This window comes from Choloepus didactylus, chromosome 1 (assembly GCF_015220235.1).
Source record: "Choloepus didactylus isolate mChoDid1 chromosome 1, mChoDid1.pri, whole genome shotgun sequence".
NCBI lineage: Eukaryota > Metazoa > Chordata > Mammalia > Pilosa > Megalonychidae > Choloepus > Choloepus didactylus.
The window spans coordinates 190,035,874-190,058,300 of NC_051307.1; the positions used below are offsets into that span (position 1 = coordinate 190,035,874).

Consider the following 22,427-nt stretch of genomic DNA (forward strand, 5'->3'; position numbering starts at 1 on the left):
TACGGGGAACGGTCCCCTGCTGGAATTGGCTGTTACTCATTTATATTAGATTCCTGTTCCAACCCTTCTGTCATGTCTCTCTCACAGACTGTATTTGAAAGGAACTGCCGATCGGAGGACTGTGCTGCTGATCTGCAGCTTCGGGGAAAACTGCTGCTCTCCAGGTATGTGACCTGCCTTTCTCGCTGTTCTGAGAAGCTCACTTTTCTCGACTCCAGGCCTGAAACCCATTTGAATGGGCAGATTTCCTCACTGAAGAGGGTGGGTGGTGGGTTATAAGTGATGTTTAGGGACTTAAAAACTGTAGATTGTAAAACAATTTTAACAACAACTATGATTTGGGGGAGGATGGTTTGGTTTTTGTTTTCTTTGCAGTTCCACATATCTCACAATTTAGCCCATATTTCTAATTTCGTCAAGTATTTGGGGACAGGGTCGTATTTTAGGTATACTCATTGGATTAGCTGAACCATATGAGATTGCTGATATTTGACTGTTTGGGGCAATTTCATATGGCTCAATGTATTGTTATGTGAAGATTCTTCTTATTTTTTTCCACATTTAAGAACGATACCTGCTTGAACAACAAGTGATGGTTCTGTGGCAGGATGGGGGCAAAGGAGAGGGCAGGCTCTTCTAATCCAAGTGAACAGACAGGCTTTCTATTGTTTCAGGGTTTCCTCCCACACTCCAGGAATCCCCCAAGGCTAGAGGTGAACCATACAGAGGCCTTCTGTTTCCTCTTTGCCAACTTTTCATTTTAAACTTCTTTTAGCATGAAGGTGCTGGTTCTGAATCATTTAGGCACATTTCAGAAAATGATTTCCTTTCGAACAATTCCTCCTGAGGGATTGGTTTAGCCTGGGGCCCAAAAAAACCTGTCCTCGAGGATTTATAACCATTTCTCAAAAACAGTCATCAGGTTTTGATGGCTATTCTCTAAAATACATCGTGTTTGTAATGTTTAGGTTTAAGTTTGAGGGGAATGAAAGAGATATCCCCTGATGAAACAGTAACTTCACTAGGACACTTTTACTTCTGATGATTAACCTTTTATCTGTCAAAGGAAAATGGGACTAAGTTTCTTTTTCTTTTGTTTGAGTTTATCGGGGGAAAGATGATATAATCACCATCCCCACCCTCCATCCCCCACATATGCAAATACTCTTTGAAACCACTTAAATATTAATTATTATTTTATTCAGGACAAGATTTAAGTTGCACATATTTGCCAAGCTTAGAAAATTACTTAAAAATTCTGTAGTGAATGTTGGAATTGTTTAAAGTTAGTAAGAAGGGCCTCCTGGGATTATTAGAGAAACCAGTGTTCAAAAAAGTTCATAAATTATCAGCTCACTAATTTTAATTTTAAATAGGTCTTCCAAAAAGCATTTTAGCAACAAAGTAACATGAAGCAAAAATACATGTATTTGTTTTATCTTGAGGCAGGCTATAAATGTTGGAAGTTTTTTGAATCATAGAAAACTTCATGTGGTGGGAAAGTATTCACTTGATCCAAGGTTAAATATTAAGTTAGGAAAATCCCAATACTCTTGCTGCCCATTAGTAGATGGTCAAATCTGTCTCTATTTGTTCTAGTTTGCTAATGCTGCCAGAATGCAAAACACCTGAAATGGACTGGCTTTTATAAAAGGGGGTTTATTTGGTTACACAGTTTCAGTCTTAAGGCCATAAAGTGTCCAAGGTAATGCATCAACAATCAGGTACCTTCACTGGAGGATGGCCAGTGGCATCCGGAAAATCTCTGTTAGCTGGGAAGGCATGTGGCCAGTGTCTGCTCTAAGTTCTGGTTTCAAAATGGCTTTCTCCCAGGACGTTCCTCTCTAGGCTGCAGTTCCTCAAAAACGTCACTCTTAGTTGTACTTGGGGTATTTGTCCTTTCTCAGCTTCTCCAGAGCAAGAGTCTGCTTTCAACAGCCGTCTTCAAACTGTCGCTCATCTGCAGCTCCTGTGCTTTCTTCAAAGTGCCCCTCTTGGCTGTAGCTCCTCTTCAAAATGTCACTCTCAGCTGCACTGAGTTCCTTCTGTTTGTCAGCTCATTTATGTGGCTGCAGTGATTTAATTTAAACCTACTCCGAATGGGTGGGGTAACACCTCCATGGGAATTATCCAATCAGAGTCATCACCCACAGTTGGGTGGGGCACATCTCCACAGAAACACTCAAAGAATTACAATCTAATCAACACTGATACATCTGCCCACATAAGATTACATCAAAGATAATTGCATTTTAAGGGACATAATACATTCAAACTGACACACCATTAAATTGTGTTTTTCATATATTAAGATGTAAAATTCAAGGCTCGTAGTCAGTCAGGCACCTTGTGGTTAAAGCTGCCTCTACTGTCCCAATGTGGACTCCCAACAGCCCTGGTCAGAAACGGTTCTGCATTGTGAAGCCAGTAATCCATAATGCTAGAACAACAGGTGAGGTGGCCAGGGCTAGGAATGAGGTGACCCCCATATGTTTCAGCTAGCTATCATCACTAAAAAAACAACCATCCCCGAAACTCAATGGCTTAAAACAGCAATCACGTATTCTCATGGATCTGCAGGTTGGGTGAGGGCTGGCTGATCCTGGCTGTATTCAGCTGGATCTTCGCTGACTTGCTCATACATTGGGAATCAGCAGAGGGTAGGTTGATTTAGGTTAGGCTTAGGTGACTCAGCTCAGCTCTGCTCCATGTGGCTTTTATTGTTCTCTTGGAATCAGTGGGCTAGCCTGGATCTAGTCATCTCATGACATGGAAAAGATGCAAGAGGGCAAGTGGAAATATGCAATTAAGACCCAGGCTCAAAATTGATGCCCTGTTGCTTCAGCCTTATCCAGATGGCCAACCCCAAAGTCAAGGGACAAGAAAATATTCTCTGTCCCTTTAGTGATATGAACTGCACATTCACATGGCAAAGGACATGAATACAGGGTAGGGTGAAGAACTGGGACCAATACTGCAATCTCAGTATCGCCCACCACATGAAGAACAGAGTGGCACTGTCTCTTATCCTGATGCTTTATGTTTTTTATAGCTATTTCAGCCTTTCTTGTAATTCTGTCTTCCTAAAACTCAAACATGAGACCTGGGGCCTGGGGGAGGAGATTTTCTGAATCTCAGAAGCGATGTTCTTGGACCAAACCTCTGAGTCTCTATTTAGGATGAATTATTTCCCAGGAGGTCCCCTGGTCTCTCAAAATATCCTTTTGTCTGGGTTCTCCATTAAACAAAGATTTATTGTATTCCTGGGTCCCTGGCTTTTCCCAAAAGAGGCATCTGAAAAATGTTAATTGATAACGGCATAAATATAGAAATATAGAACCAACTTGTGGTTTCAGTTACATTAGGTGTTCTCAGACCTTTGAGTATTTGCTTTTCATAGACAGGGAAAAAGTGAGAGAAGGAGCGGTCAACAAACTGCTGGTGGAAACCATGGTCTGCCTTCAGTTAACAAAGGCTTAGTGGCTTGAAACAGAGGCGAGCTTCTTTGATTAACATTTAACTCTCTTGATTCATTATTATCTGGAATGGGAATACATTCCTCCACTGTTCAAGCCAAGCAAGCACTGGGCATCAAGCTGCAGAAATAAACAACATGTGGGCGCTGCTCTCCCAGTGTGCACAGTCTGCTGGAGTAAGGGAATGGATGATGGCAGCACTGCCTGTTGAAAGTTAGCAGAGAGGTGGACAGGTCACTACAGGGCAATAGAGCAGCTTCCAAGAGGAGGTATTAAGGGGAATGAGGAAGAGCCAGACATTCTGGGTAGAGGGAAAATGGGAGCAGTGGCATGAAGCGAGGAAAGCAGGGTGTCTCTAAAGAACTGCAGATGTCTGGAGTGAAGGGGGTGGTCAGGAGAACATGTGAGGGATTAGGGAGTACAGCAAAGGAGAAAAGAGATCATGAACCAACTATGAGTTTGGCTCTCATCTTGAAGAGAGTGGTTGTATGGCAGATTCGTTGCCCGAGTGCATTTAACCTAAGAGAATGCAGCTCAGCCTACCCAGCAAGATGGTAGACAGAGAGATACTGAGATGGTGTGGGTCATCTGGTCATCTGTCCCACTCAGTGAGAGTATGTTTCCACTCGAGTTTTGAGTCTGCTGTTCTCTCCATCCATCTAAGTTCTCACATCCCTTACATAGGTCCTAGAGCAGCTGCCATTTATCTCAGAGCAGGAGGATCCTGGGCAGGATTGAATTTACTGGGAGAGATTGTTGGTCTCCACCATGACACTCTCCCAAGGGATTCACAGCAGCACTTTAAGCACAACTTTTGCCTTTCATGATGTCTTTAGAACCTAACTCTCATGTTAGCTCTGATGCCCCTGTACCAAAAAACTGAAGCAAGGGGGTGGCAACTCTTGAGATAGATCCTTCTGATAACTGTGTAGGTGGACAGTGTAGTACAATGAGGAGTTGTGGCTGGAGGCAGCTAAATACCTACCAGACTGAGGAGCCCTTGGCTTGAGAAGACAGAGGGAAAGATATGTGGGAGTGATTGGGTAACCCGGAATAGCCAGGGACCAAGCCAGAAATGTTATCTGTGACCAGGACTCTCTCCAGCAGGAATTCTGGCAGGTTTGTCTCTTAAAACGGTCAACTCTTCAATTAAAAGTCCATTCTCTTTAATGGGCTTGAGCCTAGTTCCAAAGCATGCCATTTCCAAAATGTCCAGAAATAGGGACAAAGCTGTTTAGCCAGTGCCTATTAAATGGGACTGAATATTCCATTTGTAAAATGATGCAACTGTGTTTTATTTGTCTGAGTACTCACAGTACCTAAGAAACATCATATGTGATTAAAATAAAGAAAAAGAAAACTAGACTGTCGCAGTCAAACTGAAAAAAAAAAAAAATTTGATGCATCCTATAGGAGACCAGTGGAACATTTCGGTGCCTTCTGGCTAGCCAACAAAAATAAAGAACTTTTAAGAGAGGTACAAAAGACACAGTGGAATATTTGTGAAGTTAGAAGAACCATCTAGTGGTCACATATAATCATCCTATGGTTGTAGCCTTGGTCTGCTGTTATTACAGGGAATGAAGTACATTTTCCTAAGTCATTGGCTAGGACCAAGGACCAGCCTTCTGTAGAAGGGAATCACTCTAGCTAGAGTTTGAAACAAATTGTTCCCCTTCTCAAAAGTGGCCAAGGGGTTCGATTCATCAACTGCATATCATAGAGTAGAAGTGGCAGTTGTCTTGGTTTATGAAGCAGAAGGGCACCCACCACATGTGCTAGGTACCTCACAGAATACTCAGTATGCATATAAACAGTAGAGTGTCTTACGAGCTGCAGAACCCCGAAAAAATTGATTAACATCTCTGTGCTGCTTCCTCATCTGTAAAACGGGAAATAATAGCAATACCTTATAAGGTTGTTCTGAGTATTTAATGAATCAGTGCACATTTAAGTGCTTCCAAAAGTGCTTGGCATATAGTAAGCACTCAGTAGATGAGAGCTATTATTATTATTTCATTTAATCCTCTCAACAACACTGAGAAGTAAATATTACCACATTCTTTAGTGAGGAGGATACAGAGGCTCAGGGAGGCCAACGTGTTTGCTCAAGGGCTCATGGTGGGGGCCGCGGGGTTGAATCCAGGAATGTCTGGGTCTACATCCACTGTCTTCCTCTGCACTGGCCTCAGCTGGCCCTGGACCAGAAGTACCTGGCTGTGGACCTCAGGGGTAGCGTCCTCCCCCATAAGAAAAGCCCCAGTTCAGAAAGGAGGTGGGTGTATAAAAAAAAAAAACAAAACCATAGTTGAAGATGGCTCCCATCCATGCCTGCTCCCCAGCCCAAGGTGGTGCCATGTGAGGTCCTATTCCCAGCTTCTCCTGGAGACATTAGCAACCTGTTCTGCTGGGGGCATGTGTTGAGTCAGCACATTCTTTATCCATGTAGGTTGGATTTTCTGTCCTTCGAGAGCCTCAGATTTGACTGTGAGCTTATGATGGGCATTTCAGCAGGTTCCTTAAATGTAACATGATCAATATTGTTGTTGTTGTTATTGGGTTATGAGGGAAGGTAAGTGGGAGTTTATCAGAAACCTGGAAAACTTTTGGGTTTGCCAGAACATGAGCCATGTGATTTATTTCTTTCCCTTCACTGTCTGCCCAAGCTCTAAAAACAAAACAAAACAAGTTTGTTGATTGGGAGCAGCTGGACATTTGTAGTTGCTTTTTCTGGAGTCTCTGGATTTTTTCAGTGATATATTCTTGAAAGAAAGGTGAAATGCTCCAGCAGATGGAACTTTTTGAGTGAGAATCAAAGGATTGGGCATCCCCAAAGGAACACACCAAGGATTAATGGATGTGTGGGTGGTCCTTCTGTGTGGGTTACAGGGGGAGGAGGGAGGTGGGGCCCCTGGGAAGATGCAAAGCAGTGTAAGGCAAGAAAGGAGACACTCCATACACTGGAAGAGGAGGCATTGACGGGCAAATGGTCAAATACCCTTCCAGAATGCCCAGATTCTACTCAGCTGACAAGATGTGACACAGTGCTAGTATATTCATTTATTTAATAAATATTAATGGAGCACTTACTTTGGATGGACCAGGCCTGGTGGAAATGAAGAGACAAGCTACTGTATCACGATGCTTTTAGTCAAGAAGGGGAAGCACACCAGAAAACAAGTAATTAAAATTGAGTGAAGATCATTAAGAAAATGGGAGGATAAGCATTTCCTTGGAAGCACAAGGGAGGAGGTGCTCCATACTGAGTTTGGGTTCTCCCAGAAGCAGACCCTGAGATAAGGATGTCAGTGGAAAGTATAACACTGCAGTGTATAACTGGTTGCAGTATAACAGATCACCGCAAACTTCATGCCACCCCTTATTTAGCTCCTGGTTCTAAGGTCAGTGCTTTAGACTGGTCTCAGCTGGACCCCAGCTTCAGGTTAGCGAGGTGCCCAGGTTCCCAGCAGTGGTGAGCTGGCTGTTGGCTGGAGGGTCTCTGCTGCCCTGCACATGGTCTCATCCTCCAGCTGGCTGGCCTGGGCTTATTCTTAAAGCAAGGAAAGGGGCCAAGTACAAGAGCCCTAGTTTCAGAATGGGTATATTGTAACTTTTGCCACACTCTTCTGGCCGAAGCAAGTCACAGGGCCAACCAGATTCAAGAATTAGAGAAACAGACTCTATTTCCTGATGGGAAGAGCTGCAGAGTCACTTGGCAAAGAGTGTGAAGTCACACCCAGCTACCCCAGGGGATGACTGGAGCTTACTCCTGCAGGGAAACTGGGAAATGGTGGAAAATACACCTTAAGAGGATTGCGTCTGAGGTGTGAAGGAGCTAGGATGTTTATACACCACTGCTGAGATTCATTGGTTGAGGGCTCCTCTGGGGTGGGCTGATGGAGACAGTTAATTCCCCGGCACTTCCAGCCTGTGACAGCAGCCCTGGCTGACTCTGGGACAAGCTCTCATGTGCAAAGACGCAGACACCGGCAGCTGGAAGTCAGCAAGAGGATTCGATGGGGTCTGTTGGGTATGTGAGGAGCATGGACAATATCTTCTACACCTGCTTCCTCAAAGGATCTCAATTGCTGAATTTATTCTGGAATTTGCAGCAGAAGGATTAAATCACCTTTGGCAACAAGGCTTCTTTCTATTAATTCCTTGGAAATGCTTTCATCCACATTTTGCCAACGCCCAGCATTCTCCATTACTATGGTATCTTTATCTCCCCCCTTGGTTTGCGGCACCCTAGAGGGCTCATGCTATTGCATTTACCTGCTTCTTGTCTCTTTCCCCCTCTTTACCAAGCAGAAAAGTGTATTACAGGCATACTGATACATATTCGGCTCTAAAGAAAACCCATGAGCCACATACGGGGTCAGGGTCTTTGTTCCCATTTCCTTGAGGACAGTAGCAAAGGCAGGTGAGGGAGGATAAGACCCCTGGCCCCTCCATCTCCTGGGAAGGACCAGCCACACACTAGAACTCTGTTTGTGTGTCTTAGGAGCCAGCCCAGCCTAGGGATGAGCACAGGTGGTGACTTTCGATGCCCCACCGACTGTCTTACAGAGTAACTCAGGCAGAGTGGAAACAAGCCCTGTGCACATTTCTTTTTGGCTGGCAGTTTCTATGCATGTACTTGGGGCCATAGCATTTCTGGAGCAGATTAGGAAGCGGATAGGCAGGGATTTGAATGACTTATCTGAGGTCAAAAAGAAAGTTGAAATGTAGAGGCAGGAAAGCCACCTGGTGGGGAGGCTCCTGAGTCCAAGTGCAATTAGACTCACAGCCCCTGTCTTTAAATAACACTTGACAGCTGTGGAACTTGGTCCATCTCTCTCTTCCACTGTGACTCACTGCTGACCAGGGGGAAATGATGTATTGCAGGGACGGTTTGATTTCTCATTTCCTGAAGGGTCTACTTGCCCTCCAATGTGAGTCTGGGGCCAAAGGGCCACCACCTGGGGAACTGACCATTTCCCTTTGTTGGGCCAACATCCTAAATGTCGAGGGGAGCTCGCCTGACTTTCAGGGACTGACTACATAGGAGCAGCAGAAATCTATCCCAACATACGGTGTGTGTCAGGGACACGCTCTCTTCCTGCTGAGCAGACACTGACCAAGATTTCCAGTTTCAACTTTCCAGATGGTAAGAGGATGGGGAATCCATAGAGGAGCCTTGAAGGCGGGACTGAGGCAGAAACCACAGCAACCCCAGAAGAGGCTGAGAGCTTGTTCTGAGTGGGTCTCCCTCCCAAGCAACCCGGGAAGTCTGGGTCTGCCTTACAGTGTGCCTAATAAAATTTTATCTGATAGTATTTCCCTTGGCTTCCAAATACCACCAGCCATGGAGGATTTATGTCTAAGCATCTTTCCAGCAGGGCCGTAGGATGTGGCTGTTATTTTCTTTCTCGCTGGACATCCGACCTAAGAAAAGGAGCTGTCAGTAGAATGTAGCAGTAAGGTCCTCCCTTGTCTCAAGTGGAGAGCAGTGGATGCAGTTGATTCCATGTGGCTGTGTGTGTTCATCTCTTGCCACTCATACTAAACATATCCATCCTAGGGTAGGCAGGAACTGTGAAAAAAGCCAAATTCCTGAGAAGTGCAGTTCTGTTTCTGAAGTAAATTTCTGCATACTCCCCCCAACCCCTTGTATTATTCTTCTTATCTTGCACACACCTCATTAATATGTTTCCCAGGTTTTTTTGGGCTACCTGATAAAACCTCAGGCAGTTCAGAAAGCTCTCTACAGATGAAGAACCAAAGACCACAGTGACTGAGAAAGGATTGGAGAATCCCTTTGCTTTGTTCCTGTCATTGGCCCCTTCCCCAGAGCCAGAAGTGACAGACTTGGGTATAGCATGACTGCCCATAACTCACAGTTCACTGCAATGCAGGGAGAGGGAAGGTGCCATTCAGGAATTGTCTAGATTATATGAGCCTTTGTCCCTGACTCCATTCCAGGTCCAAAAATGATGAGGGTGAGCACAGCAGATTCTGTTAGTGCCTAATGCAGATCTCTTTAACGTGCAGGTGCACAGTCCCCAGCTGTTGCACTGCTGGCTGCTAATCACCCCTCCTCTAGTCTGGAGAACTGTCCTCAGGGAGCAGTCTTGCCTGGGAGGTTACACCCATGCTGGGGGCAGCTTCCAGACACTGATTTGGGATACAAAAGGCCAGCGGGCTCGTGCCCCAGGCAAGGACAACTCCACAGTGCTGTGGACGGTCCCCTGTGGAGGTGGTCAAGGCTAGCCTTTAGCAGAGCTTGCTTAGCTCCTTCCCCAGCCCCTCTGCATCTCCCCCTCCCTTTCTTCTGAGGACATTCCCCCAGTAGACCACCCAAGTCCCTGTCACAGGCTCTGCTTCCAAAGAGCCTGACTTGAGATGCTGCAGAACTTGGATCTCACAGTTTGTTCTTAAATCTCCTGGCCGGGCAGGCTGATTCATTTTTAGGACAATGGATTTCAAAAGGAAATCAAATCCAGTGTAATCAGATTTTAGTGGGGAAAAAAATGCACTATTTCTGATGGACATTTCATATGCCCTGTTAGAACTGGATGATTTTGTTGGGATTTTAAAAGCCCAGGCCTGGGGAGTGATGTAGGAGGCCCCTTCAGGCTGGGCCTGGGGCTTCATGTCTTTCAGGGATAATTTCTGGGCCTTTCTTCCCTGGTACTTTGTTTATAAAGAGCAACATCCAAACGCAAGGGGTGAAGGAGGAGGGGGTGTCCTTGTGAGAGGCTTTCATCACAACCGTCCTTCCTGGTGGGGCCCGGAAGCAGAACCAGTGCTCACTCCAAGGAACACACAACATCCAGCTGAAGTCAGCCTTCCTCACCAGGAGCACTGGGCTCTTTTTTGAGAAAGTTTTCTGTGATAATGAGGTTTGAACAAGGAGGAAATGTCGTTGTTTCAGTCCATAGTTGTGTTTCTTCAAGAAAAAAATGAAAGACAAGAATGAAAGAAAGAAGAACACAATTTGTCCAAGAAGGAGAAAATTCTCATTTAAATGCCACCACCACACACACACCCTCCCCAGGTTCTTCAGATTTAAAGATGGCTCATTGTTAGTCCTGGAATGGCAGGATGGAGGTGAATGAAATCAACAGCAGTTACCAATATCCCATACACTTTGCAGAAATGGTCCTCTTGCCTTTCCACCGGCCCTGGAGGCTGAGCCAGCCGTCCCTGCCACATCCCGCTGTGGTCTCTCCTTCTGCCCAGTCAGCCCCCACCACTCCCCTGCTTGTAGGACATGGTTCCTTACCTGAGCTCCGCTGTCCCCTGGATGATCCATGCATAGAGCTCACGGGATCTGTGAACTGGGGTAGGAAAACAATCGCATCTTTATTTTTACTAACTTCAAAGTGAAATTTTGCATTTTATTTTACTATGAATAGAAGTAACAAACCGCGGTAGTATAAGTATGACCTGTAACTTTGTCACAAATAGAAATCATAGATATTTCCATGTCCAGTTGCATGTATTTCAAAATATTGTTTACGTTCATCCCTGCTTGAAAGTTTGGGTGGTTGTAGGATCTTATTTAATATGTTATAGGTCTTATTTAATGTGTTATAACAAAGCACGGATGTTACTAAACCACAGGTTTGTTTAATATACTTATCACTGTATTTTAGTATAGTTGGTTTCTTTGTCATATTGTTTTTCGTTTTACACATTTAAAGGCATTATTTTCAGAAGAGGCTCATTCGCTTTACTAGACTGCCAAGGGGATCCGTGGCACAAAAAAATTATGAACCCCTGTTCTAGAAGTTTTCCCTGTCCATAAGAAAAGATATATTTTGGAGAAGTAGAAGTGTTGTGCTGCTTACTGGGAGTGGACAAAAGATTTTTATTGTAACATCCAAAACTGGGACTTCATTATAGGAGAAGCCACCAGAGGAAGTGTTTCCTTGACTCTGGCCCAACATCTATTAGTCACTGATTATGAAGTAAACATTCGTCTGTGTTCTTTGTTTATTAAAGACTCAGATAACTGCCCATCAGAGTTTTGACAAGCTCAAGAAAACTGGTGATTCAGGCCCTAAGCAGAGAAACTTGGTGTTGTGATGACTGTGGGCAGCCACACTGGGGACAAACAGGTGTGTTAATAAGGTCGTTGGAAATTCTTCATCTGGCTTGTAGATTTTTGTTTCTGCCTTAAAGGACCCCCAGGGATCCAGAGCATCCTGGTGGCAATGGCTGCTTTCCTCTTTCCCTGTGGCTGCTTCACCTCACTGGACAAAGATTCAAAATCCAGGAAGCCTTGTAATTTCAATATGTTTTATTGTCTGTGCCCATTTAGATCCTTCATTTGGTTCTTGAGCCAGGGGCAGGGAAAAATTCTCTCCACGACAGTTATTCGTAAGGAGCCATGATGACCCTGCTGACTTGGGTTCTCATGAGTTGTCTGGCCTGCCCACTTCCATAAATGCAACTTGCCACATTTCATGTGTATGGTGGGCAAATTTAAGAAGCCAGGTGTGTGAGGCATAGGGGGGGCCCTGTGCTGTTGCTGATTCAAGCCACACATCACTGCACAGTGCCCCTGTCCTGTGATGTCAGACCTCTGCACAGCCCACAGATCTAGGGAATTCCCCTGCCCCCCAAAGTATTCTTTGTCTTTAATCCAGTTGTTACAGTGAGTGAACCTGATTTGTTCCAGATGTTCTAAGATTTAGTGATTCCGGAGACTACTCCTAAAGTAAAGGCTGATGAGGATTTGAATTCCTCCATTAGTTGGGATCCAGCAGTTCTTTTCACAGTTAAACAGATGGGGCAAGTGGAGGGAGTCCGAGCTGCTTGGAGTGACAGGGAGGGGCCCTCTGGCTTGCTGCATTTGCCTGTTCAGAAAGGGGATGGCCTTTGAAGCAAACACTGATGCTACTATGACATGAGTTATTAAATGAGCCAGAGCTAGGGCCACATTTTTGCTAGCAAAGTCAGCAGGGTCACAGTCATGTTGTTTTTAAAAAGTAACACCTATTTACCTTAATTATCTGAATGTTGCTAGGGAAACTACTATTTTGGCTCAGATCACCTTAGTAAAGGTTTTGCTACTTTCTTTCACTTTATGAGCATGAAACTGGCCTGGTGGAGACGTATGAGAGAGGTAGTTCTGGCTTCCCATAAGTGGTTTTCAAACCAGACATTCGGTCCCTGGGATCATTTCCCTGACCCACTGTAAATTTTAATTGAGGTGCCTTGCAGAGATGCCTCGCAATCTCTTTTTGGAGCTAATAAGCATGTGGGTCTGTTTTGTATGATTAGAAAGGAATTATAAAGCACGGTGAGATGTGAAACACATCTCAAATTATATGGTGTAATAAGAGGGGGCATAATAACTCCTGTTGGATCAAGTTAAAACATACAAACATACTAGCCTACAAATAGCATATTCTGTTTAATGATAGTATTAGTGGTTTATGTAGTATTTGAGGATATAAACAATATGAAGCAATTAAAGCTACTTGGATTTAAAACAAAAGCAGAAAGTAATTAACGTAGACAGTTGCTGTTTAGATATTTTTGAGTATATTTGCAAGTAGACAAATGTCCAGCTGTGGGTGGGGGTCTGGAAAAAGCTGTTGTAAGCACATCAACCCAGGATTCAGCTGACTCCAGGCCAGACTGCTGGGAAGTGCATCCAGGGAAGCCAAAGGCAGGGCTGCTGGAGGAGAAGCTGAGTGGCGATGGAGGTAGGTGGGGCAGGCACACCAGAGAAGCAGGGGGTCCCCAATGGGGCACTAAGTTGTGAGCAAAGGAAGATGTGTCAGGGTGTGAAATGAGAGGATTCTGAGCAAGTCAGAAAGAGGACTGTCAAATGGGCTAGAGCAGGGAGTTCAGGGTAGTTCGGGGCTAAGGCTGTGAACACGGGAGGTTGCCCAAGGTCAGGTCAGCTGTAGGATAACCCCAGGATAAGACTAATGGTTGGGCTGAGATAATTCCCATTATCTTAGTATACTAAAATACGAAACAAGATTAGATTTGATTTCTTACATTTATTTAGAATTGCACCATTTTGATGTAACTTTTTGGATATTTTTTGATGATTAAAAAAATTGCAGTGATATCTTTTTTGATATTCTTGGCTAGTAAAATAAAATCCCTAAATATTTGCACCAACAACTAGAAGCTCCCAAATTGGGAAGCTTTGATGATTTTCACAGCAGTGAAAATTGATATTTGGATTCTAAATAATTTGAAATCCACAAAGTTTCCAAAGTGATAAGCAGTCACCAACTAAAAAGAGCCAGCAGGACAAAAACAGTTTTCCCTCCCGGCAGTAACGAGAAATTTCTGAGTTTACGCTGAGACGTTCCATGAGAAGTGACTTCGCTGTGGTCCCTGGCTGAGTTGCAGCTTTCCTTCTCCAGAGCACCATCACAAGAGTATGACTATGTCTTCGGGAAATGTTAGCTTCTCCAACTTTTTATGAGCTGTGGGTACTTAACTGAGAATCTGATATCACGGTTCACAGGGCGCTGGCTCCAGAAAATGACATTTCCCAGGCTTTCCTATGGGCTGCCCTTTAAGCTCAGCCAGTGGGAGCACGGGCATGAGATTGGAGGGAGTTGGAGGGGAAAAGTCAGGTTGTTTCTCCCCAACCCCACCCACCAGAGATGCTTCTAATCTCTGGTTTGCCTCATCTCCCCTTGTTTGCTCTTTTGGCTCTAATAACCCCTTTTTACCTAGTTCCTCGTGTTAATCCCTTCTAAAGAACTACGTGGCATGGGTCCTGTTTTCCTGCGTGGACCATGATTGATACAGAGGGTTTGAATCCTGGCACTGCCACTGGATAAACTGGTACAACCCCCAGTTACCAAATAAGTTAAAAAGCCACTTAACCTTATTTGGTCTTCGGTGTCATTGTCTGCAAAATGAGGAGAAGTTTGGTCTGTAATTCTGAGGTCCCTTTCAGCTCTAAAAGTCCATGGTTCTCTAAACTGATACATACACAAAAGGGTGTATTTTCCTACCTCTGTCCTGGAGGGACTTGTTATTCCTTAGGGCATGGCCTTAGCCTTCATGTGGCTCTATGTCCATAGGAGTTGATGGGGAAATACAGCCTGGCATCCTACCACTAAAGGCTGGTGCTGGCAGCTTTATTCTTTGGATGCATAGAAATTCTGGGGTTTTGAGAATGGATTTTTCTATTGTTTGGTGTAGCACACTATTTTTCTATAAGGAGGAGTTGCCTCAAATGCTTCTGTAACTCATCCAGGGGGCTTTGGAATTACTCCCAGATGCAACAGTAAATTTGACCATAAAAGGCCTCAGATCCCTGGAGGTGAACAGAGGAGTAAATGCTATAACAATATTCTGGGACAAAAAGGTATGAATGCTACTGTGTCTTGGAGGTATCATCAGCTGCCTTCCTAGATTGGGAAGCTGAGAGCAATCTCTTTCAGAAGTGCATAACCTGTAGAGAGAGACTCAGAAACTTGTGCTTGCTTCCTTCTATGCCTCCTCATTGTTCCCATCAGTCTCCCCAAAGTGAATTGCAGTTGGAAAGCTCAGAAGCATGGAGCATCAGATCCAGCAAAGGCAGCATCCTGTGTGTCTTAACGGTGCCCTGGATATTCCAAATAGTTAACAACCTGAACACATGGGCACACCTACCTTTAAGAATGGCTGCCAGCCATGGACAACCGGTAAAGTGCCCCTGATGCAACCCGCTAACAGGCAGCCCTGAATAAAAGGGTCTGTTTGCTCACCTACTCCCACATTTGGCAGGACGGTGAGACCTGAGGGAGCTGGAACCATTGGTAGAGATGGAGACTATGGCCCCGGGAATGGATCCTTATGCAGTTGGTCAATAAAGGAGAGTGAACAGGATGTATATCACAAGGAGTAGGGTGGGGATTCTCCAAGGCCTTGGTTGCTTTCCAGATGCTCAGAGATAACAGGATTGACAGATGATGATGAATAGGCTCTCCTCCTGCTCATAAATCTGGCGTAGGGCCATGCATCAGGCACCATCAGTGCTCACCTGCTGGCCTGGTGTCCAGCTGCCAGGAGCTGCATCTCTTTGCCTGCTCTGCCCACCAGGGAGCAGGCCAAGTGTGCTGGGAGCAAAGGCCCCCACCCCACCCTGCAGCAGCCCTCAGCCAGGCACATCCCACAAATGGGAGCACCCTGAGGTGCATGTTCTCGTGCCCACAGTGTAACTGGTTTAATGTCACATCTTTTGCTACCTGTCTTTCCATGTCCCCCTCCACCACTCCCCTTCTGGTGTCCAGTGGGACCGCCTCCCAAATAAACTACTTTGCTCTCAAACCTGTCTCAGGGTCTGCTTCTGGGGCAGCCTCACCGAGACGTTCCTTACTGCCTAGCTCCGTGGCTCCCTGCCTTTTTCCCAGCACCTCACATGCTATGAATGACGTTCACGTGCCCAGTGTACAGCTTTGGGCTTCAGATATTAGTAAAACTCAAAATCACTTTGTGGGGAAGAAAAGCACACCATGTGGTACAGCTTTTCTTTTTTTTGGTCTTTCCCAATATTCACTGGAGCATTTTACCTGCAAGTGAGTTTTAGAAGTTGAATATTACTAATTTGATTTTTGAAAATACTCAGTTTTATTTTAACCCAAATTAACTTTGTTTTCCTAAACCTCTACTTCACAAATAATAGTGGTAACTGGAACAAGGGTGTGCCGTTCAAGATAATCACAAATCAACCATAGTATGTTGTTAAAACTAAAATACATAGAATTCATCGAGAGTCTAGAACAGCGCTGGCCTGGGGGCAGGGAGTGAGACCCTGGGTTTGCAGTGAGGGGGAGTCCACGCCAAGGCCCCAAGGCAGTGGTGCTTTTCCCAGGGCAGAAGGTGTCCTTGCAGGGGACTCTAGAGCAGCACCACCTCATAGAAATATAATGTAAGCACATACGCAGTAGAAAATTTTCTAGAAGCCACATTAACAAGTAAAGTGAAACAAGGAAAATGAATTTAATAGCATATAATTAATGTTAAACAATTATTGAGACATTTTACATCCTTCTTTTTTTTTTTTTTTTGATACTAAGTCTTCAAAAGCCAGTGTGTTTTTTACGCTTTATTCAAACCAGCCACATTTCAAGTGCTCAAGCACCACATGTGACTGGTGGCTACCATATTGGAGAGCACAGGTCTAGAACATGCACTTCAGAGTTGTCCCCCAAAATAGGTGAGGGATTTCAGTTTCCTTATTGGTCTTCTGTCTGGTTGATCTATCTATAGGAGAGAGTGATGTGGTGAAGTCTCCCACAATTATTGTGGAAACATCCATTGCTTCCTTTAGTTTTGCCAGTGTTTCTCTCATGTATTTTGTGGCACCATGATTGGGTGCATAAACATTTATGATTGTTATTTCTTCTTGTTGAATTGTCCCTTTTATTAGTATGTAGTGGCCTTCTTTGTCTCTCATAACATCCTTGCATTTAAAGTCTATTTTATCTGAGATTAATATTGCTACTCCTGCTTTCTTTTGGCTGTAGCTTGCATGAAATATTTTTTTCCATCCTTTCACTTTCAATTTCCTTGTGTTCCTGTGTCTGCAATGAGTCTCTTGTATGCAACATATTGATGGTTCATATTTTTTGATCCATTCTGCGAATCTATATCTTTTAATTGGAGAGTTGAATCTTTTTACATTCAACGTAATTACTGTGAAGGCATTTCTTGAATCAGCCATCCTATCCAATTATAAAATGGTCAAAAGATATGAAAAGACAGTTTTCTGAAGAGGAAATACAAATGGCCAAGAAACACATGAAAAAATGTTCAGCTTCACTAGCTATTAGAGAGGTGCAAACGAAGACCACAGTGAGATACCATCTCACACCAATTAGAATGGCTGCCATTAAATAAACAGGAAACTACAAATGCTGGAGGGGATGTGGAGAAATTGGAACTCTTATTCATTGTTGGTGGGACTGTATAATGGTTCAGCCACTCTGGAAGGCAGTCTGGCAGTTCCTTAGAAAACTAGATATAGAGTTACCCTTCGATCCAGCAATTGCACTCCTCAGTATATACCTGGAAGATCTGAAAGCAGTGACACAAACAGATATCTGCACGCCGATGTTCATAGCAGCATTATTCACAATTGCCAAGAGATGGAAACAACCCAAATGTCCTTCAACAGATGAGTGGATAAATAAAATGTGGTATATACACACAATGGAATATTACATAGCAGTAAGAAGGAACAATGTTGTGAAATACATGACAACTTGGATGAACCTTGAAGACATAATGCTGAGTGAAATAAGCCAGGCACAAAAAGAGAAATATTATATGCTACCACTAATGTGAACATCGCTGGGGGAGAATGCAGGGGTGTTGGGCTTCCCCACCTCAATGGTTGCTGATGTGCTCACAGACATAGGGGACTGGTGGTTTGATGGGCTGAGCCCTCAATCACGGGACTTGCCCTTGGGAAAACTGTTACTGCAAAGGAGAGGCTAGGCCTCCCTATAATTGTGCCTAAGAGTGTCCTCCTGAATGCCTCTTTGTTGCTCAGATGTGGCCCTCTCTCTCTAGCTAAGCTAACTTGAAAGGTGAAATCACTGCCCTCCCCCCTACATGGGCTCTGACACCCAGGGGTGTAAATACCCCTGGCAATGTGGAATATGACTCCTGGGGGGGAATCTAGACCCGGCATCATAGGATGGAGAACATCTTCTTGACCAAAAGAGGGATGTGAAAGGAAATGAAATAAGTTTCAGTGGCTGAGAGATTCCAAAAGGAGCCGAGAGGTCACTCTGGTGGGTACTCTTATGCACGATATAGATAACCCTTTTTAGGTTCGAATGAATTGGAATAGCTAGCAGTAAATACCTGAAACTATCAAACTACAACCCAGAACCCTTGAATCTTGAAGACGATTGTATAACAATGTAGCTTATGAGGGGTGACAATGTGATTGGGAAAGCCATGTGGATCACAGACCCCTTTGTCCAGTGTATGGATGGATGAGTAGAAAACGGGGGAGAAAAATAGGCAAGGGAGCTGGTAATTAAATACTAGTCCCTATTAGTCACTGGTTCAGGACTGCTGCTGCGGTGTTGGGGCTGAATTCACAGATGTTTTGCAGAGTAGGCCCTAACCTCCAGATGAACTCCTCCAGCAAAGAGATGGTGATGCTGGCAGATAGAATTGCAGACTGTGCAGGCTACAGCGGTTTTCACTTTGGGCTACCACGGTTTGTAATACTTTCACTTTGGTGCCTTATTAACAGATCACTTGCAACACACCTTGCATTGGTGACTCAAAATAACATGGTTACGTTCGCCTGCCTAGAAGATGAAGCCCACAGTCCTTACCCTGGCCTTCAAGGTCCCCTGGAATCTGGACCCATCTTACATAGTCTATTTGCCCCTCACTAATCTTACTGCTAAGGACATCCTTTCCTACTCCTTCCCATGTTATTTCTGACCTGCTGCCATTCCTTTGTTTGAGTTTCTTTTTTTTTTCTCTCTCTCTCTGCCTGAAATATACATTCTGTTTCTCTGCCTACCCATAGACTCCTCATTCTTTAAGAGGCAAGGCTCAGTTCCTACCTCTCTCAGGATCTGTACCCCTGGCACCTAAGTTGGGAAAGTATCTTTTTTGAGTAATGGATGGATGGATAAAACAAACTGAAGGAAATGAGGGAGGAAGGAAGGGAGGAGGGAGGAAAGCAGGCAGGTAGGAAGAATGGATGGATTTGGCTTCGACATCCCTGTACTATTATCCTAGTTGTCATTCTCAAATAAAGTTGTGGTAGTCAGGGACAGCAACTATAGTAATAAAGGATACAAGAAGTTTTAAAAATGTAAATGCAGTTAACCAGAATGCACTTGACTAATGCCCGTGTTAGCATCTTTTACTCAGGCTAGATTCATGCTAGCAGCAAAAGAAAAGTATTATATTTTATAGCAAGTGGATTATAGCCACAAATTATTTAAAGAAGATCACAGTCTATATCTTTAAGAATTAAGAAGAATCTAAAATGATCCAATGGAAAATTAATTATTAGGCATCATTCAGCTATTTTAATTTCTTTATCATCTTCACAAAAAAATTACCTGATTATAGAAGGAGGAGAATTTGCTTTAATGGCCCTAGTAATTCAGCACATGGTGTTTGATGTGGCAAGGCATTGCATTTACCCAATAAGGAAATATGAATAGTACGTGCTAGTACTGTATCGTGACAAATGAGGTCAGGGAACAAGTTCTACAGAGATCCTCAGACACCACACAGCTACCAAGATGCCAGCAGAAAAGTTTTAATTATAGTAGTGAACAAATTGGTGCTAAGTTTGAATATAAACCCAATAATATGTTTAAAAACAGCTGTTATAAGATATGTTAGGATAGGAATTTTTAATAACAAATGAGCAATATCTTTCCAGCAGGCTAGATATATGCTTTATATAAACTTTCTGGAAACAGTATAGTTTATATCTCACGTTAACTATTAATGAAGCTTTTCATATAAAAGTAGATGAGAGTAATCAGTGTACAAAGTAAAATGACCCACTGGAAAGATTGCATATGCAAGTTAAAATTAATGGGAAATGTCTCAGGGAATAAAATTTCTTGAAAATTAGAAAGATCATTCTTCAATCAATAAGTACTTTTGGAATAAGTACTTATTTGGCACCACAACCCTGTGCCTGATCGTTTTAATCTTTAGTGGGACTGCCAGTGGTGGTCTTCATGGAGTCCTGTCCTCTTCAGATGTCATTAAAAGACATTTCTTGCCAAAGCCCTTCCTGACTGAGCTGGAGTTCATATAAGAGCTGTAGATCAGATAGCCTTGTGACAAAGGAAACTTGGCCCCTAGATGGCTGTGTGACCTCCATCCTCTCTGGGGATCAGCATCTTTATCCCTAAAATGCAAAGGTTGAGATGATGAGCTGTTGTGGATGTTCATTAACTAGGGCTTGTTGAGCACCTGCTAAGTGCCAGGAACAGTGCTGTCACTGGAGGTTCAATGATGACAAATAAGACACGGTCCCTGCCCCCTGGTGCTTAGGTTGTAAGAGAGATAGTCCTGAGAGAGCCACACGGCTAAATGTACAATCACAACCTTGGTAGGTGCGCCGTGAAAGATCAATGGGCACATGGGGCTGGGGGAGCGGTCAATAGGGGTATTGATTTCACCCATGCATGGAGGTCATAAAGGGCCTCCTGGGGGCATGAGCAGCAGGGTGTTGGCAGGGTGGGCTCCAATGGAGAGGAGTGGGCTTGAAGGCATAGAGGGTACTGGGTTCTAATCCCAGCATTGCCCCTTATCTCTCTGCATCTCAATTTCCTCATACCTAAAAATGGGTCTAATATCAGGGATCTTGCATGGTGTGGTTAGGTTCCATAAGGATATGACATGTTTGAAAGTACCAGCACCATGCTGACAACTGCCTTTTTCATTTCACTTCTAAGAATAACTTTGGAAACAGAATGTGCTGTTTTGATCATAGATATTTAGCTATGGAGAAAGAGCCAAAACAGTTTTGAGGCTGCTTTTCACCTTAGTTTACATCTGCCCTGACCTGCCTTCCCTTAAGCACGCAGCCATGTTTGAATCACTTGACTCTAACACCCCAGAAACGACCTGGCTGTGTGGCCAAGTAAGCTTTGGGGGCTGGCAGAAGCTTAGACGTCCCTGGCCTGATCTCTTGCCATGTACCCAGGAGGAGAGGAGGCCAGTCATATGAACAGCAAAACCAGGAACGAAGAGGCAGCCCCTTACCCCATGGTCCCTTGCCCCTCTAAATTGCTTCTCTGCTTAATGTTTCACTTGGAAACTAAGGATACTCTTGGAGGTGACTGGGCTATTTGTGAGGTCTCATACAATTCCTTCTCAAGCTAAAGCTAGATTAGCTCTCTCTCATAATTTCTCAAGGCCTGAGGATTTATTCCTTTAATCTTAGAAAAGCAACAGGAGGACAGAAATAGCCCATCAACTGTTTAAAATTTAAGTGGCCAACAATAATAAATAACTGTCACAATAGCTTGAGGTCAGGGTCTTAATTTATTGGAGGCCATTCAAGAATTTGAAACTCTTGTCTAAGCTAATTTTTCACATCTTGTTTGGATCTTCAGAGCCCTTGCTTCCAAAGCAAGGCCATCAGATTTCTGATCGTACATGTTATTCTTGTTGACGTGCCAAATGTCCAGGAAAGTGAGGTCCATTCTTTATGGGTGGGTAATGATGATTCCTTCCCTTAAAAATCCCCTTATTGCATAGTGTTGTAGCCTAGTGAGATTTTGGATGGTTCTCTCCTCTTTCATACTGTATAAGGTGAATTAATGGTTGTAAACAACAAAATATATTCTGGTTAATTTAAGCAGAAAAGGAATTTATTGGAAGGACGTGGGCTAGTCCATAGCATAGATAGAAGTACTGGAGAACCAGTACAGCCAGGAAATGGGAGGAAACGCTCAGACCAGGATGCCACCACGGGGCTCTCAACTCCTCTGCCTTCACCTCAGATGATCTCAGATTGCTCCAGGACCTTTGAGGAGCCCTCAGAATTCATTCAACCCTCAGCATCTGTTCACCACACTAAAGCCTTGCCTTGGATCACATGACTGCATGTGGGACCTGGTTATAGATGGAGTGGTGACGGAGGGTCTGCCCATTTTCTGCTGATACGCCTCTACCACCTATTTGGGATTCCACCAAAACAAGAAGGTTTCAGGATGCTGAGTGGTCAAAAATAGCAGCTGTCCATTGCACAAACTCTCATATGATTAATCACATCTTCCATTAACTCGTCGGCCAACTGAAGGTTGACCATGAATGTGAATTTATTTTATCAAAAGCTCCCATCACATAGTAATTATCATGAATCTCATGTGTGTCTTCATCATCATTGTCAACACCATCATCATCTCTTGCCCATTCACTCCCCTGCTATCCTGGGCTACTATTTCATTCCCTTTTCACCCCATGAACATTCACCCTTCCACCTCC

At 44.0% G+C, this 22,427-nt stretch overlaps 1 protein-coding gene across 1 annotated transcript in view; it reads left to right on the top strand.

The window, feature by feature from the left end:
- The window catches only part of ITGA9 (integrin subunit alpha 9), a 398,613-nt gene that overhangs the window by 202,828 nt on the left and 173,358 nt on the right, over positions 1–22,427 (top strand). The window contains exon 17 of the mRNA XM_037847329.1: positions 88–164. Within this exon, the coding sequence (XP_037703257.1) occupies positions 88–164 (77 nt within the window). The remainder of the gene's footprint in view (positions 1–87; positions 165–22,427) is intronic.